At 37.8% G+C, this 14964-nt stretch overlaps 1 protein-coding gene across 2 annotated transcripts in view; it reads right to left on the reverse strand.

Moving 5' to 3' along the window:
• The window catches only part of grin2aa (glutamate receptor, ionotropic, N-methyl D-aspartate 2A, a), a 183474-nt gene that overhangs the window by 28466 nt on the left and 140044 nt on the right, over positions 1 to 14964 (reverse strand). For both annotated transcript variants that reach the window (XM_044100853.1, XM_044100854.1), the window contains 6 exons: positions 13981 to 14183; positions 10715 to 10886; positions 10040 to 10193; positions 9133 to 9258; positions 6765 to 6994; positions 2628 to 2788 (listed from right to left, as the gene is read on the reverse strand). In XM_044100853.1, the coding sequence (XP_043956788.1) occupies positions 2628 to 2788; positions 6765 to 6994; positions 9133 to 9258; positions 10040 to 10193; positions 10715 to 10886; positions 13981 to 14183 (1046 nt within the window). The remainder of the gene's footprint in view (positions 1 to 2627; positions 2789 to 6764; positions 6995 to 9132; positions 9259 to 10039; positions 10194 to 10714; positions 10887 to 13980; positions 14184 to 14964) is intronic.

Raw genomic sequence — 14964 nt, forward strand, 5'->3', positions numbered from 1 at the left:
ACATATTTAATTGAGGAAGTTAAATTGTCAATTAGGCAGGCATGCAATTATCCACAATGTAGGTAAATCAGAAAAAAATACTTACTTGAACTTGCATTATGAGGTCAGTCTTATGGTTTGCACATCACCATCAGCACCCCTGTACTACAAACGTGCATCATTTTTTTGTGGCAGATATTGATTATTGAACCAAAAATATCAGAGTAATAATCCGGACCTATGTAAAAAGTAAATGGTAGGTCCTGTATCGCAATAGACAAGTGATCAATAGCAATAGAAATTGCATCCGATTGATTGTTCAATAATTTCACTGAAGAACAATCCAGAACTGCACGGCATTTTGGGGGATACAAGCAGAGCAAAGGCTTTGTTGCTGCTCAATTTTACTCAGCCAGTGAACCAAGGTTGAAGACATCAGCATCTCCCTCAAGGATAAGGTAGCAACAACCTGTTGAGTAACATGCGCAGCAGTTTCAGGTCTTGCCACTGTGCCTCATAACTGCTTACAGGGGTCCCCAAAGTGGGTCCTCGAGGGCCGGCGTCCTGCATGTTTTAGTTCTCTCCCTGGTGGTACCAACAACCTTTTCAGCATGTCAGTGTTCTTCTTAGGCCTTCTAATGAGCCATCATTTGATCCTGGTGCGTTAAACCAGGGAGAGAACTAAAACATGCAGGATGCCGGCCCTCGAGGACCCACCTTGGGGATCCCTGGAACAACAATGTGGAGTGAAATCTGTGGATAACAGAGGAAAGGTCATCCCACCAGTTTGGAAGTATTTCAGATGTTTCAAACAAACAAACAAACAAACAAAAACTAATCAATAATTATTGATATCTACTGATAGGAAATGCTTTTGTCAAGATACATTTTTCAGTCATATCATCCAGCCCTAGATCCTCATTTACATTGTGTTTTATTTATTTAAAGTAATCCTGCAGTGTTATTATACTCTGTAAACTTATTCTATGATTGAGTTGTGGAAATGCTCTTTCAGAGTTCCATCATGTACAGCTCTTTGACTCTTAAATCCAAAACCCCTTAAGGAATATTAGAAAGCGTACGCCTTCCTAATATTGTTTACAACTTTTGAAGTTATTAAACTTCAATTCAGATATAAAAAATTCCCAAATCAATGTCTTATGAAATTCTTGACATTTTTCCCCCCTCAAATCAAAATTAAAATGTAAATAATCTTACATTAGATTAGCAATTTAAACATCCTCAAGTTACTAAGTAAAACTAGAACAGATAATTACAGAGTGTGCATCAGATCAAGAAGGTGTATGAATACAATATTTGATGGTATTAAAAAGTCAAGAGTTAAAGCTTGGGTGTTATTCACATTTAGATTCAAATCAATTTGAACAGATTCTAGTCGTGTGACTCTAACAGATTTTATTTGTAAATCTTGTCAGCATTATGTATTATGAGACCTAATCCTGCTATCAAGCTTGCTGCAGTGTTGCTTATCCACTAATGCTGTCAAATAGAAATATTATCCAGAGTATAAATGAATGCACACAATATTCAGCTGGCTTGCTGTGCAGACATACATGACTAACATGAGAATATCTTTTTATTATCTACTGTCATTTCTGATGCATGGAACATAGATGCAATATCAAACTTCTAGATATATATTATAACTTCAAATATTAAAAACTAGCATTCCAGACATATATATATATATATATATATTTAGGTGCACACAATTATAGCTCACAGAAAATATCACACTTATGTTATAGTCTATTCTAGCTTTTCCATAGATCTAACCTCTGCTCCAGTTATGACCTGCATTAAATTTCCTGCCAATAACTGTGTAACTTACTTTATAGTAGGAAGCTATGCCGTATTTATTCAAGTCCCAATTTTCATACTCCGTGAAGGTTCAACTAGACTACAGTAAGTTAAAAAAAATTCAAAACGTGTAAACTTTGTACTCATTCTCATACAGGAAGCTAAGATGTATGAAATTCATTTCATAAATTCACACTGCCAGCCTTAATGCTCATTTCCAATTTTTAGATATTTTTTTTGCGTTGGCCATTCACATTTGCAAATATATGCGGCTTGCATGTGAGCTCTGTGTGAACTGCATACAACCTAAGCATGTGCAGTAGACAGCCATGTAACTGCGCACTTGTTTGGGGAAGTAAATGTGGATACTAAAGTGGATACTAGTGTTGCATTTTGTTGTCCCTTGTGTCTTTTCTTTATTTCCTCCAATGGGTATCTTACATCACCCACTTCACCCTTTTCCCCACACAGCAGTGTTGTTTGCTCTTCTCAAACCTTCTCAAAGTTATCCAACTCTTGAATTTGCCCTTGGTTAACGTGTGATAACCCCCATCACCTTTCATTTGTTCGCAGGAATACAGATACGCAGACAGCCACACAACATCAGTCCTACAAATGGAACCAATGCTAAAAATATCTCTGCTATTCTTTTTAATGAAGCCCAGTCTAAGAGGATCTGTCAAACACATACACAAGCCCACACATTTGAATAATAATACCCATATGTACAAAATATCAAAACTTCATATTAATCTAAATTTGAATTTGTGTAAACGGTGTTAAGAGTCACTTCCAAGATGGAAACAAAAGAAAACATGCATTTTTACCCTGATTTGAGGCTGACAAGTGCGTCCACAACACCAGTTTGATGGTACTTCACCATGTACTGGTGCATGTCTGGGTAGTTCTTCCTGATGTTCCTTTCCGTGGATCCATTCGGGACTGTCCCAAAGCGGAACGGAGGAGAGTACGCATATGGATTCTGAAACTGCGGTGGGACAAACAAACAAGAGTGGGATAGAATAATAAAAAAATACTGCTAAGCTTACACTATAAAATGGAGGAAAAAGAGGTGGAAAAAATTGTAACAGATCTTTTGTAAAGAAGGTAAGTTAAAACAGGCCCAACAGTTTTTTTTTCATATGCTGCCAATTTCCAAAAGTATCGCCTCAATGCATTAAAGCACAAAAGTAATAAAATCCAATCATACAGACGGATTCAGAGTCAATTACGTTTTTATTCTGATTTGTTCCTAGTCATTTTACTTTATCTCGAGCTACCATTTCCTGCAAGGTACAGTACGTCATTGTAAATGTCAAGAAATTCTAGAAGCCATTTTGCCACAACCTTCCCTTCATGTCAGAAACCTATGTGTATTATCCCTTTCAGCTTTTTTAATTTGGATATTGGAAGTTTCCTGCTGATGTGCTGGAAACTTCAGCAAACTGCTGAACTCTATTCAATTTGTAAAACAATGCTTTATAAATATTACAGAGTTCCAGAGTTCCAATTGCAATTTATTTAAATATTTGTAGCTGAGCAGGATTACTATCGCAACAACACATTATCAGTAGGGTAAAACTAATCTGTCTTACGACGGTCTAAACCCAGCTCACGTTCCCTCACGTTGACTAAACTAAAAAGCAGCATATCACACATTTTATTTGCATTTCATTTGTTCTAACACGGAATCTATAACTTACAGAGGCTAAGTTATAGCCTCTATAACTTAGTCTCTAAGTTATAGCCTCTAAGTTATAGAGGCTATAACTGAGAGCCTCGTCTGATCCTGATCGTCTGGATCAGGATCAAGAAAGTAATTTAAAATGTAAATATTATGGATGTGCATCTCAAGAAAAAAGTGCTTTTGCAGTTCACAGGTCACTATGTAAATTCTATTCTGAATACTTGACTCCATGCCTACAAATTTGCAAGATATGTACTATGATGCATCTTTATTTTTACCTTTGTCTAATTGTGTTTAATAATTAGGGATTTTCTTATCTAGACACCTTTTCATTTATTTTATGACATTAGACAACAAAATTCAGTTACCTAATTTACACTTTTATTTCATAAAAAAATAATTATATAGGATTTGATGTATCCAACAAATTACAAGATGGCCTGATGATATTTAAAGGGGAAACCAAGTCACCGCTCCACTGATACATTCCTGTATCTATTTCTGATACATTGAAATGTATCAGAAATGGATACATTTCTATTTTCCATTCATGCAAAATTTGTATCTGCAATTTCAGGGCTCAACCAAAGAAACAATAGTTCAGACTCTGTTGGGAAGGATCGCGTTTTGTTTTCGTCCAGTCATGCACACTGTTATTTTCATAACCTTAGATGTGCAACAGATGACACACTGGAGCCCTTTTAATTGTAAGATCTGGTTGTTGAAATATGTTGCATAAGCTTTAAGAACTGCTGACAGTAACTTATAAAGTCAAACTATCTTGTTCATTAGAAAAGTGCTTACTTTACACTCTTCCTCTCTCACTTCTCTTATTGAATGTAGAGCATCTGTGGTGTTTACAGAAAAGCCAACACTGTTCATGTTTATATCAGAAGTGGTCAAATGGTCTCCAACTGTGCAAGTGTACTACATTACAAATGGGTTTTGCTAAAGATAAAATGCAAATGAACTATTTTGAACTACTCAAACCAATTTCCCTTGGACATCTATCTCCATGCTAAGCACTTGTTATTATAACCCTCTTTTTTTTTCATGGCATGTGACTCTTCTGAGGTTGAGATGTAAGATCGGAAGAGGACAATATTTCAAAAGTATGATGAGACATTTTTAGCCCACTGGGGAAATTCAGATTGGCAAAGCACTTTGTCTGAATAGACAGTGGTCAGAACTGCATCTTGTATAAGAATCTTACTGCAAAGACCATGACAACATAGCAACAGAATAGTTAAGATCCATATCAGTGTTAGAGTTATTTATTCAAATATCTTTTGTACGAATGCTAGAGGCAGTCAAATAGTAATATATAAACAGACGCCACAGCATTCTATCAAACTAGTCCAGCCTAAGATTCCGCATATTGGCTCAGTACACTCCATGTAAATTATTGAAATAAGAAACTTACTAGCATGCAATAACGAAAATGCAAAGATTACAGTTTTTGCTGTGCATTTGTAGTCAAAAAGTGTCTGAAATAAATTATCTCATAGTAAATTTACAACAAATACAATACACAAACATTTGAACTCAAAACTTATAAATAAATCACAATGGGAATTAAAGGCTTTTGAGTGTTACTTAAATGGGGTGTTATTTAATGTAAATTCCAGACATATAGTACCATTGAGTAACTGTGTTACCTTCAGCTGTTATGAAAATACTGTACATATCAAACATCATTTAAAAGAAAATTGGGAGAAGGGGTTGCATTGGGCTGAAGAGCTCAGAAGACTCTTAGTTCCATCAGGTTTTTACTAATTGCTGCTGCCACTAGTCTGGAGGAGCTAAGTGGGGTGTGGGGTGCTCTGTGATTCAGAAGGTAGTCAGGGGACTGCAGCTCCAAAGAGGAGCTTTGTGGAAATAGATGGTGCATTGTATGAGCAAGCTGAGCTTTAATATTGCGTTAATGGGTCAATATTCAGTCTCTTTCAGTGCGGCTAGTCATTCTTCATTTTAGTCTGGCCCATTCATTCCTCCCTCATCTTTCTTGGTATGTTGCTTCCCACACAACCACATTATTCCGTTCTCTAACTAAACTGTCAGCCTGGCCCATATCTGTCCGCCTGTTTGTCATGTACCATCTTGTAAGTCTTGGCGTTTCATTAGTCCTCAGTTGCGCCCTTTCCCGTGCCAGTTGATGTACCCCTTATTCTCTATGTTCCTCCCTCCTTCTCTCTCAGAGTCTGCCTGGTGTCAAAGCTCGTGACATCACACTTTCCCTTGTAGCACCAAGTCATACATCTGAAACTATGTCCGTAGGAAATCTCTACCCTTTACACTTATTTTTTTATTTGTTTCACTACATCTTGTTCGACCTTTGCATCCTGCGTTTAAAATTTTCTTCCTCATAGCATGACCAAGTTTCTCTCTTTTTTTTCTTACCACAAAAATGTAATATGGATGTTTAGAAATAGCAAGTATCGCCACATAGGATGTAAATTTGATCATTTCATTTTATAATTTTAACTTTAAAAAATGGCAATTAAACAAACATTTTTATGATGTGACCCTTTTAAACTAGTTTGTATTCAGCTTTTTCAGGCTGACCTATTGCTTAACAACCCTAAGCAACCGACAACTACTTAGCTGGCGTCAAATTGGTATCAGGTGGAGCGGGAAATTGGACAGCTTTACAGCTATGTACATTTTGAAAGTTGAGTACCCTTTAGGATTTCACCATGTTGTCAGAATAATCTCTTGTCACCAGTCTTTCTTTCTCACTATTGACTATACTGGGCATGGGATATAATGGTTACAGTAGGAATGCAAGAAATCGGATGGTGATCTGCAGCAAACAAACCATCCTTCGACTTGGAAGTCATCCCCGCGTGAAGATTCCTACTTGTAGCATTTGTGAGATGTTTAAAAATAATGTAAATCTCATAGTTAAATCAGTGAGGAATGAACTGAGCAATGACTTCTCAGTTGATTAGTAATGCTAATTATGTGAAATGCTGATCTAAGACAATAGTCCAAGTAAAATTTTAGTCAATTAAATCCTTTTCCCTTTAAATATTAAATTTAACACAGGTGTCATTTTAAACAGTCTTTAATTGAACAAACAGAAAGAAAGAGGTAAAGTATTTTTTTTTTATCTGTCCTGTACAAGCCTGAATGTCATACATATTTCCTAGTATAGGAAGCATATTTGCAGCATGTTATATTCAACTATCCAGTCATTGGCTCAGCTTCTTACTGACATTCTAAATTATTGCAAAGCAACATTTACAAAGCCCTTTCTCATTTTTTTTGCCCTTACCTTGTTGTCTGACAGCCCAGTGACTTGGTCAACAAACTCCTCCTGAATCATGAAGGCAGCCAAGTTAGCAGTGTAGGAGGCCAGGAAGATGACAGCAAAGAAGGCCCACACCGACACTATGAACTTGCTGGTGGTTCCTTTAGGGTTTTGCACTGGCACAGAGTTGTTAAAGACCAGACCCCACAGCAGCCAAACGGCCTTGCCCATGGTAAAAGAAGGACCGTGGGGATCTGAGAGACACAACAAGAGGAAGGGACAGATGTTAAAGTAAATGTAAGTTGCACTACTAGACATTATATGAAACGTCAGTTTTTCAATGTTACTAACTTATTGATGAGGGCATAGAGGGTTCACTGCAAACATACGGTTCATCCTAGTGTTTTTGTACATATCTTAGTCAAAACCGGACACAGTTGTGGAAGTAGTAGTCATGGCGCTACATCTAACCAGGGACTTGCATAGATTTCTTAGGAAAGCACAAGAGACATGAGAAGTGCTACCCTTCTTCAAATTGTGGTTTGATCTCCTACATCTACGACAAGACACTATTTTATCCATTTCCTTCAAACAACAAAAACACTGCATTGTTTCATTATATATTTTAACATATTTCAAATAACAAACACAATGTATCTCAATCACAGCAAAGGGTGCTCTAAGATGCCAGTTTATTTTTTTTCTTAGGGCTCCAAATATATAACCTTTTCTGAGTGATACAATGAGCCTGGAGTGTAAGAAGGTCTCATATCCTGAGACATTGCATATTTAAATTGCATTGTATTTCTCGTCATTGTGATGATTTTTTTCTTTGCATTTAGTGCAATGTAATTGATATCAGTGTGATTATATATCTGCATAAAATAAGTCTAAGCTAAGGTAAAAACTTTAGGGTTGGTATAGTGTTTGTCTTCTTAAAGTATGTCTTATTTTTACAAAACTAAGCAATTTAGTTGTTGCCACTAGCACTCAAGATGCTTACACCACTCTTTAGCTATTTGTGGAGCACCACTTTTTGGTTCTCAGTAGAAAACTGAATGCAACATGATATGCAAACAAATTTGCATATCATGTTCAATACTTTGCATGTATTGTGGCTGTTGTTGTTGCTGTTGGGTGACAAAAAAGCAAAGAAAGTTCGAATCTCTCACCCTGTAATTTGAAAGCAATTTGACAAATGTAACAATGTAGCATTGTTTTGGCTCAAAGCTGAACTTTAAATTCCTAAATTTATTAGACTATTTAAAAACAAAAGTTGTAATTTTCTTTAAATAAAAATAATAATATCGAGGGCTTTTTTTCCCCCTAAAAAGTGCTTGAAATCAACCCCTCTGGTTTATCCCATTTGCTGGTTGTATCATTACACCTTAGAATACATAATTTTTGAACTGCAATCTTCTGAATCAGGTGTCTTAAATCAAAGAAACATCTAAATATGCAAAGCTGTGTGCCTTGAAGACCGGGGTTGGGAAACTGCTTCACAGCTGCATCAGGAGAGGATCTCCTCTTGCACATAGGAACAAGGCACACAGTATCAATCTGATAAGTTAATTTATTTTGTTAATAAACTCTTATATGTTGAAGTTCTCTGTGTTTACTCCATAGAACACTTTGGGGCTCCTCTGAAGCCATGATCGTCGCTATCAGACAGAAACCAATTCTTCTTTCGGAAAGACTTTTCTTGTCTTGATTTCTGGCTATGCTTTATAGCCAGAAACGTATCTGCTATTCATAAAACATGAGTCCTGGATTTAGGCCTTCATTGATTATTGTAAAACCCAAGCCTTATTGGGGTATTTATAAACAAGAACTGAGACTAGTATATTATTTTCTTGATAATCAAATGGTGTCCAACTCAGTAATTTTGATGTAAATTACTAGTTTTATGCATTATTGCCCTAAGCAGACATTTACAGTTATCTGTAGCCACAACTAAACTCTTATTGCTGCACACCATGCAATTTCATACACTTCCAAAACCTGTTATTTTGGAAGATTTTTTTTTGTGCAAAATCTAAAGCTACTGTGCTTTAATACTTAATGTACTATTAATACTTTAATAATGTTAGCAATTGCTTTGGACCATTAGAGTATTTCACTTACAGTGCCCTCTGGAAATTCAGCTAAAGGCAGTTGAGGATTGTAAATGTCACTTTAAAAATGCAGATTTCTCCAGATTTCCTGCATAGTTTAAGTACATTTTTATCATATTGAGTGACCCCCATTTCAACTTGCTTAGGGCGGTGTATGCAAAAATGCAAGTATATTAACAGACTGAAATCTCAAATACATAGTTTGTAAACACCAATCTTTCTAAAGCTTGATCTGTACCGATATAAATGTATAAATAAGAAGTTTATGTTGAGCTCACCTTTTCCTTGTGCCAGATTTCTGTTAAAGCCAAGAGGACTGATGTACTCAAACATGAAGACAGCCATTGCAGTCACCAGTAGGAGCATCACAAACATCATCACCCACACTGATGCACTGAATGGCTCTGTGAAAGACAACATTTAAGGTACAGATATTAATATTAACACTGGTTAAATCAAAATTTCTCACACATTTTCATTTAGCTTCTCCTCGGTCTGTTTTGCAGTGAACTGAAGGAATTAGATCAATTTTGTGCACATGGAGGAACCAAGAAAGTGGATTGCAAGTGGTGCCCTGTGCATTTAGAGCACTTACAGAAAACCTCATATACTTGCATTTGATTATGCGTGGCACAGAATAGTGTAGGAAGCCCTGGTGTCAGCACTCCTGTCCTCCCTCTGAGCTCACAACTCTGCTGCAAAGATTAAACTCTCCTTTTATGTATGGAAGAGGGGGGTAGGGAGGGACTGTTGGCATAGTGCAGAGCACTGAGTGGGGGTTGTGCAAAAAAAGTGTGTGTCTGCTGGCAAGCAGCCATTTAAGGGTTTTCCTGGTAAGCCCCCATAATAGCCACTTTCACAGCACTAACTGCGTGCAACATCCATGTCAGCGTGTGAACCTGGGTGTGAGTCTGTGCCTGTGTACAGCATACTGGTATTGGCCTGTGTGTTTCAGGTTGCAAGAGTTTTTGCTCAATTCCGTTTGCAAGTTGGTGGACTTTTGGAAATGTCTTGTGCGCAGGAACTTGCTGAGAAACTCCGCAGCAAACTGAGCCGATGCAGCGGGAGTTTTCATCGCCCTTTGGTTAACTTCTGAAGTGTTGTGAGAAAGGAATTGAGCTGATTCCTCCAGATCAAAGTATACACACTCACACTAAAACAATTGATAAAACTGACAGCAGTTACCGAGAAAAGCTGATGGCGAGACAGTTCCATTACTACGTGAGACCATGACGCTGATCCCAGTTTCTACGAACGGGACGGAGAAATCGATGACCTCAGAACGCTCCTCATTGATCGTCAGAGATCCGACGGCCATGACGGCTTTCTTATAGACCACCTTTTTGAGAAGTGGTGAAGAGGGAGGAGTGCAAAGATTGAGTAGGAATGGGGTAATGTGATTTTTTTTTTAAATATGGAAGAAAAATAGCAAGGAGCAGGGGATAAAGAACATTAAAGAGACATTATTTAAATTTGTTCACAATGAACTCAGTACTTTCCTCATTAAATGTTTCTTTATATACATCAGTGAACATTTAGACGCCCAAACTGTGAAACATGCAGTTTTATCCTTACATATCCAAAATGTCATTGAATAGATCATTTCTATCTGTAATTTGGTTGAAAAAGTCAAACTCACAGGATTCTTACACACAAAGTGATATGTTTTGTATGTTAGATTTTTTAGTTTGTTAAAATTTTCTATGGCGCTGTAAGTGGAGGCCAGGAAATAAATACAAATAGGTTTTATTCAGAATTTGCTAAGATTTCTTTATTTTTTGGAGCATGTAATATCAAATATTGTTTTCTTTTCTGATAGCATATACTTTTTGATGTGATCTTTTTTGCACAGAGACTTACCTCTCCCACCATCCCATTCCAGACATTGTTGATTTTCTTGCCATGCTTGCCATTGGTTACCAGGTACAAGTCATACGTAAATTTGACGTACTTGGCAATCTTCTTCAGAATGTCAATGCAGAAGCCTTTGCAGCACTTTTTGATATATGTTCCACCAGCCTCAGTTGTGTTGCTACAGAAACACAAAAATAAAGATCCCAATTAAAACTCAATTAAGCAATGCTTTGCTTGGTAACATATGCTAAAAAGAAGACATGCTTAGAGAGAATATTTAACTGAGAGAAAATGCTGATTGAGTCAACCATCTTTCCTTTCCCCAGTTAATCACACACTGATGGCTCTAATTCTGGTAACTTCATCAATTCTTTGCAAGTTATAAGTTTCGATGATTCTGCCTTGGAATGACAGAGAACATTAAAACCAAGTTCTTTCTCTCCTTCCCCCTCTGCGTCTCCCGTCAAGGAGGACTTGACGGCATTGCATCTGCAGCGTTTGCCATCTGTGTGTGTGAATCTGAGAGCAGAAGAGTTCAGAAACTTCTGACTCACACACACACACACGCCCGCAAACACCAACCCACGCCCACGCACAGAGTGCATTCATGTTCAAGAGTTCCCTTCAACTCTCAGCCACCTGGGAGTCTCATTTAACTTTAAAATGTGTGGTAATTAGAGGACACCGACCTCGTCCTTTGATTTAACATCCAAATTTGACAAAGAGTGAGAGAGAAAAAAAACAAAACAAAACAAAAAAACTTGCCGGCTGTGACTCTGCAGTTTTCATTCTGTTCTGTTTCACCAAAGTGCACCTGGGAGTTCACGGCCACTGCTCCAAAGTCTAAATGCCAACAATCACGGAAAATTGTATCAAAGTGGTTTTGCTTACTTTTTTCTGCTGCTTTGATTGAACAGTTGCCTCACTAAAACTGGACGTTTGGTAATCATGTTACCCGGGGCGCCGGGGGGGCTCTTTGCAAAATAGTTAAGATTGGTATTGAAAACAAGGATAGATACTTCATCAGAAAAGTATCTATAGGGTACTCTCTTTTATATTTTCATAGAAGCTACCATGACTCAGTGCTTCAGTGTTCAGCTCGTCCCTAAACAGAGAAGCTGCCAAAGCTATTTATGATGTAAGTTTGTATTGCGTAATTATGTTTTAATCTCTCTTTCCTTGAAAAAGCTCCTGATTAAGATTTTTTTGCTGAGTTCAACTGTGCACTCTTTGTTTTTCCTTAATCTCCTTTCTGTTCTACTAATTCCTAGACATCATGACTTTCCTGTTAAAATCAGTAGTGCACTTCCTGCATCACTACATCATTGATCTGGAAATTTTGTTGCAAAGTCAGTGACTTGATACAATGGGCTTCCTCAGATGTGTGTTTTTTTTTCAATTAGCATCAGAGGACCAATGAATGTAGCCTAGGACTTATACATTTGACTAAAATGTATGAACATAACTGGATCTAGCTCTGACCATATAATTGGATTGTATTGAAATTATATAGATTGGTTCTTTTGTATAAATTGTGACTATTTAGACCTATTTCTCATTTAAAGTGCCATGAAATAACATTGGTTTTAAATTGAATATAAATAAAATTGAACTGAGTAGATATGGAAATGCATGCAGTAATGAAATTCGGAATAACAAAGTGAAATCAAAGGTGATGTTAGTTTATTTTAAAACAGCTTCTCCCAGGCACAACCAAGAAGATAGAACAAGAAAAGAAGAAAACCTTTTATTTGAGAGATTTCGGACACATTCACAGATACTGTGGTTTAAGTAACTTATGAATTACTAATAAGAATAGCATTTTTATGCAGGGGAAGCACACGACTAAGGGAATAAAAGAAAACTACATTTGGTTCTGGCTTGTTCCGTTTCATACAAGAGAATGAACTTTTAAAGCAGCCTTCATGAACTCATTGTAGTTCAGGGAGTAAGAGCCTTTGATATAACAGAGGCTGTTTGTGAAGTTGTCAGGCCAACTTCACAAAGTAACACTATTGGGCTGGGAGGAGGCAAGGGGTCTCCAGAGAGGGCATTGAAGGCCTGCGTGTGATTGTGTGTTTCAGTTAGTATGGCTTTTTCTCAGGGAAAGCCTGGATGAGTGAATTTACATTTTTGCATGCATGGATACCCTTCAAACCCCAATCCAACTCTTCTGCTGCCACTCCCCATTTACTGCTCCTTTCATCCCTTCCATCTAGCCCTCTTTCTCCATCCAAATGGACACCACGGATGCTTGAGTGGGAATTGCTCTGTGGGAGGAAGGATCAGGGCTGAATGCACTGGTCTGTGAGTGGACATGTGGCAACAGGGAGCGCTTCTGAACTTGTGAATGTGTGTTTGTGTTTGTCCTTGGAGATGCTTTATCCTCCACCCTACTTCACAGTGATTCTGGATGATAATCTCTTTCAGCCTCTTCCCTTAGTCCCCCATTACTGTTTAATCATCTCTCTCACTCCGTGTAGCTCTGCATGTGTGGTCATGGTGGAAACCTGAGACACAAATGCAGTGTTTTGTGTTGATTTGTAAAATGTGGAATTTTAGACTTCTTTTAAATCCACCAAGAACACATTTCTTGAGCCATCTGAGAGAGACAGTTTATGTGGTTGACACCTTTTATAGAAATTTCTGGTCAGAACTGTATATGTAAGCAGAAAGTGAATGTCGCTACAACTAAAGGTCTGAAAGTCTTGCTTCATTTCATCAAATTTTTCTCCTTGGAGAAAAGACATATTAGCAAATTATCTAAATACCCGATTACAAGCGTTGGTCCAGCTTCAGCCAAGTCGTTTAGTGACATGGACTCACAATGTGTTTGCCTTGAAATCAGCTAAAAGCAAGAGTTTGTCTGGAGAAAATTTGTTAGAAAAGGAAGTAAACTGCTTAGTTCAGCAGTCGCCTCTATTTTCAGTGGGAGGAAAGAAGCTGCTGCATAGGTCGAATACTGCACCTCTGTCACTGCTCATGACAGGGGGAAAAGAGCAACACAGCAACAGACCTAACGTTGTTAGAAAATTAATCATGCACTTTCAACACCTTAAATTGTTTTGGCATTTTATGACTAAAATGTCTTGCAAAAGTCTGCATACCCTGTCATACAATTCATACAATATGTTGAGGTAAGGATACTGTTGTACTTTTATTGATACGCCACAACATTTCTGATCCATGTGAAAAAGTTTGATGCACAATCTGTGCCTAGGGTATTTACAACAAACCTAAACGACTTGTAGAAAAGGCAGCATCAGACTTACTCTTTGATATGCTTCCTGCAGGGCACAGAGTTCCTCATACAGGTACCAGTGAGTCTTTCAACATCCTCCACAATAACAAAGGGTTTCTCCTCCAAGGTGACAATGGACAGGTGGTTGTCGTCAAGCTCGGCATCGCCAAAGGAGTTGAACCGTGGCCACACTGGGTATTTAAGTGTCAGGCTGCGATTGTCAAGTTTGCCCATCTGTTGACAGGGGGAGGAAAATGCAGCATGAAAACAAACAGATCACATGCAAAAGCAGCCTCATCAGCAAATGTGCATTGAAGAAATGACTGAATTCAGTGAATTTACAAATCTAAGTTAGGTGTGCTTCCATTCCTGTGGCTGCTGTTTGGTGTGGATCTTTGAACCACTGGGCTCAATTGTAAGCAGCTACAGGCACGTGATTGCATAATCAAGCTGTCAAGGATAAATAGTATTGTGTCTAAGACTAGATGCTTAAATTCTTATAATTTTACCTTTTTTTTTAGATCATCCACTGATAACCCTAACCCTCAACATTTTATAGGTAACAGAAAATGTGTGCAAGAAGAGGCTAAATTTGAAGAAACAACAGAGAGATACCAAAATGACAGATGCACAGAGAGTAGGTGGAAAACATCACATTAGGGTTTTGCTATAACTGCAAATCTATTCTGTATGTCCAAAAAAGAAACAGGGGGAAGTGTTCCACTGCAGAAGCTGTGAGACTGGTTATATTTCAGAAAGTTTCCGGAGCTGTGATGTCACCGATTCCCCTATGGAAGACCTTTACCCATTCACATCTCTCTGTAAATACCTATGTGTGGGGGGCCTGCGAGTCTATGCCTTACTGTCAGATAGAGAAGGCAAAGAGGAAGAGAAAAACAGCAACAGACGCAATATTAGTATATTAATAATACAGTAGAGTAAAGAAAAGACAAAAAAATTCCCTCTATTGCAGAAATCTTGTCTCCATCTCCTCTTCCTCACTGTCCCCTGGCTT

The sequence above is a fragment of the Gambusia affinis genome, linkage group LG19, assembly GCF_019740435.1.
Source record: "Gambusia affinis linkage group LG19, SWU_Gaff_1.0, whole genome shotgun sequence".
NCBI classification, from domain to species: domain Eukaryota; kingdom Metazoa; phylum Chordata; class Actinopteri; order Cyprinodontiformes; family Poeciliidae; genus Gambusia; species Gambusia affinis.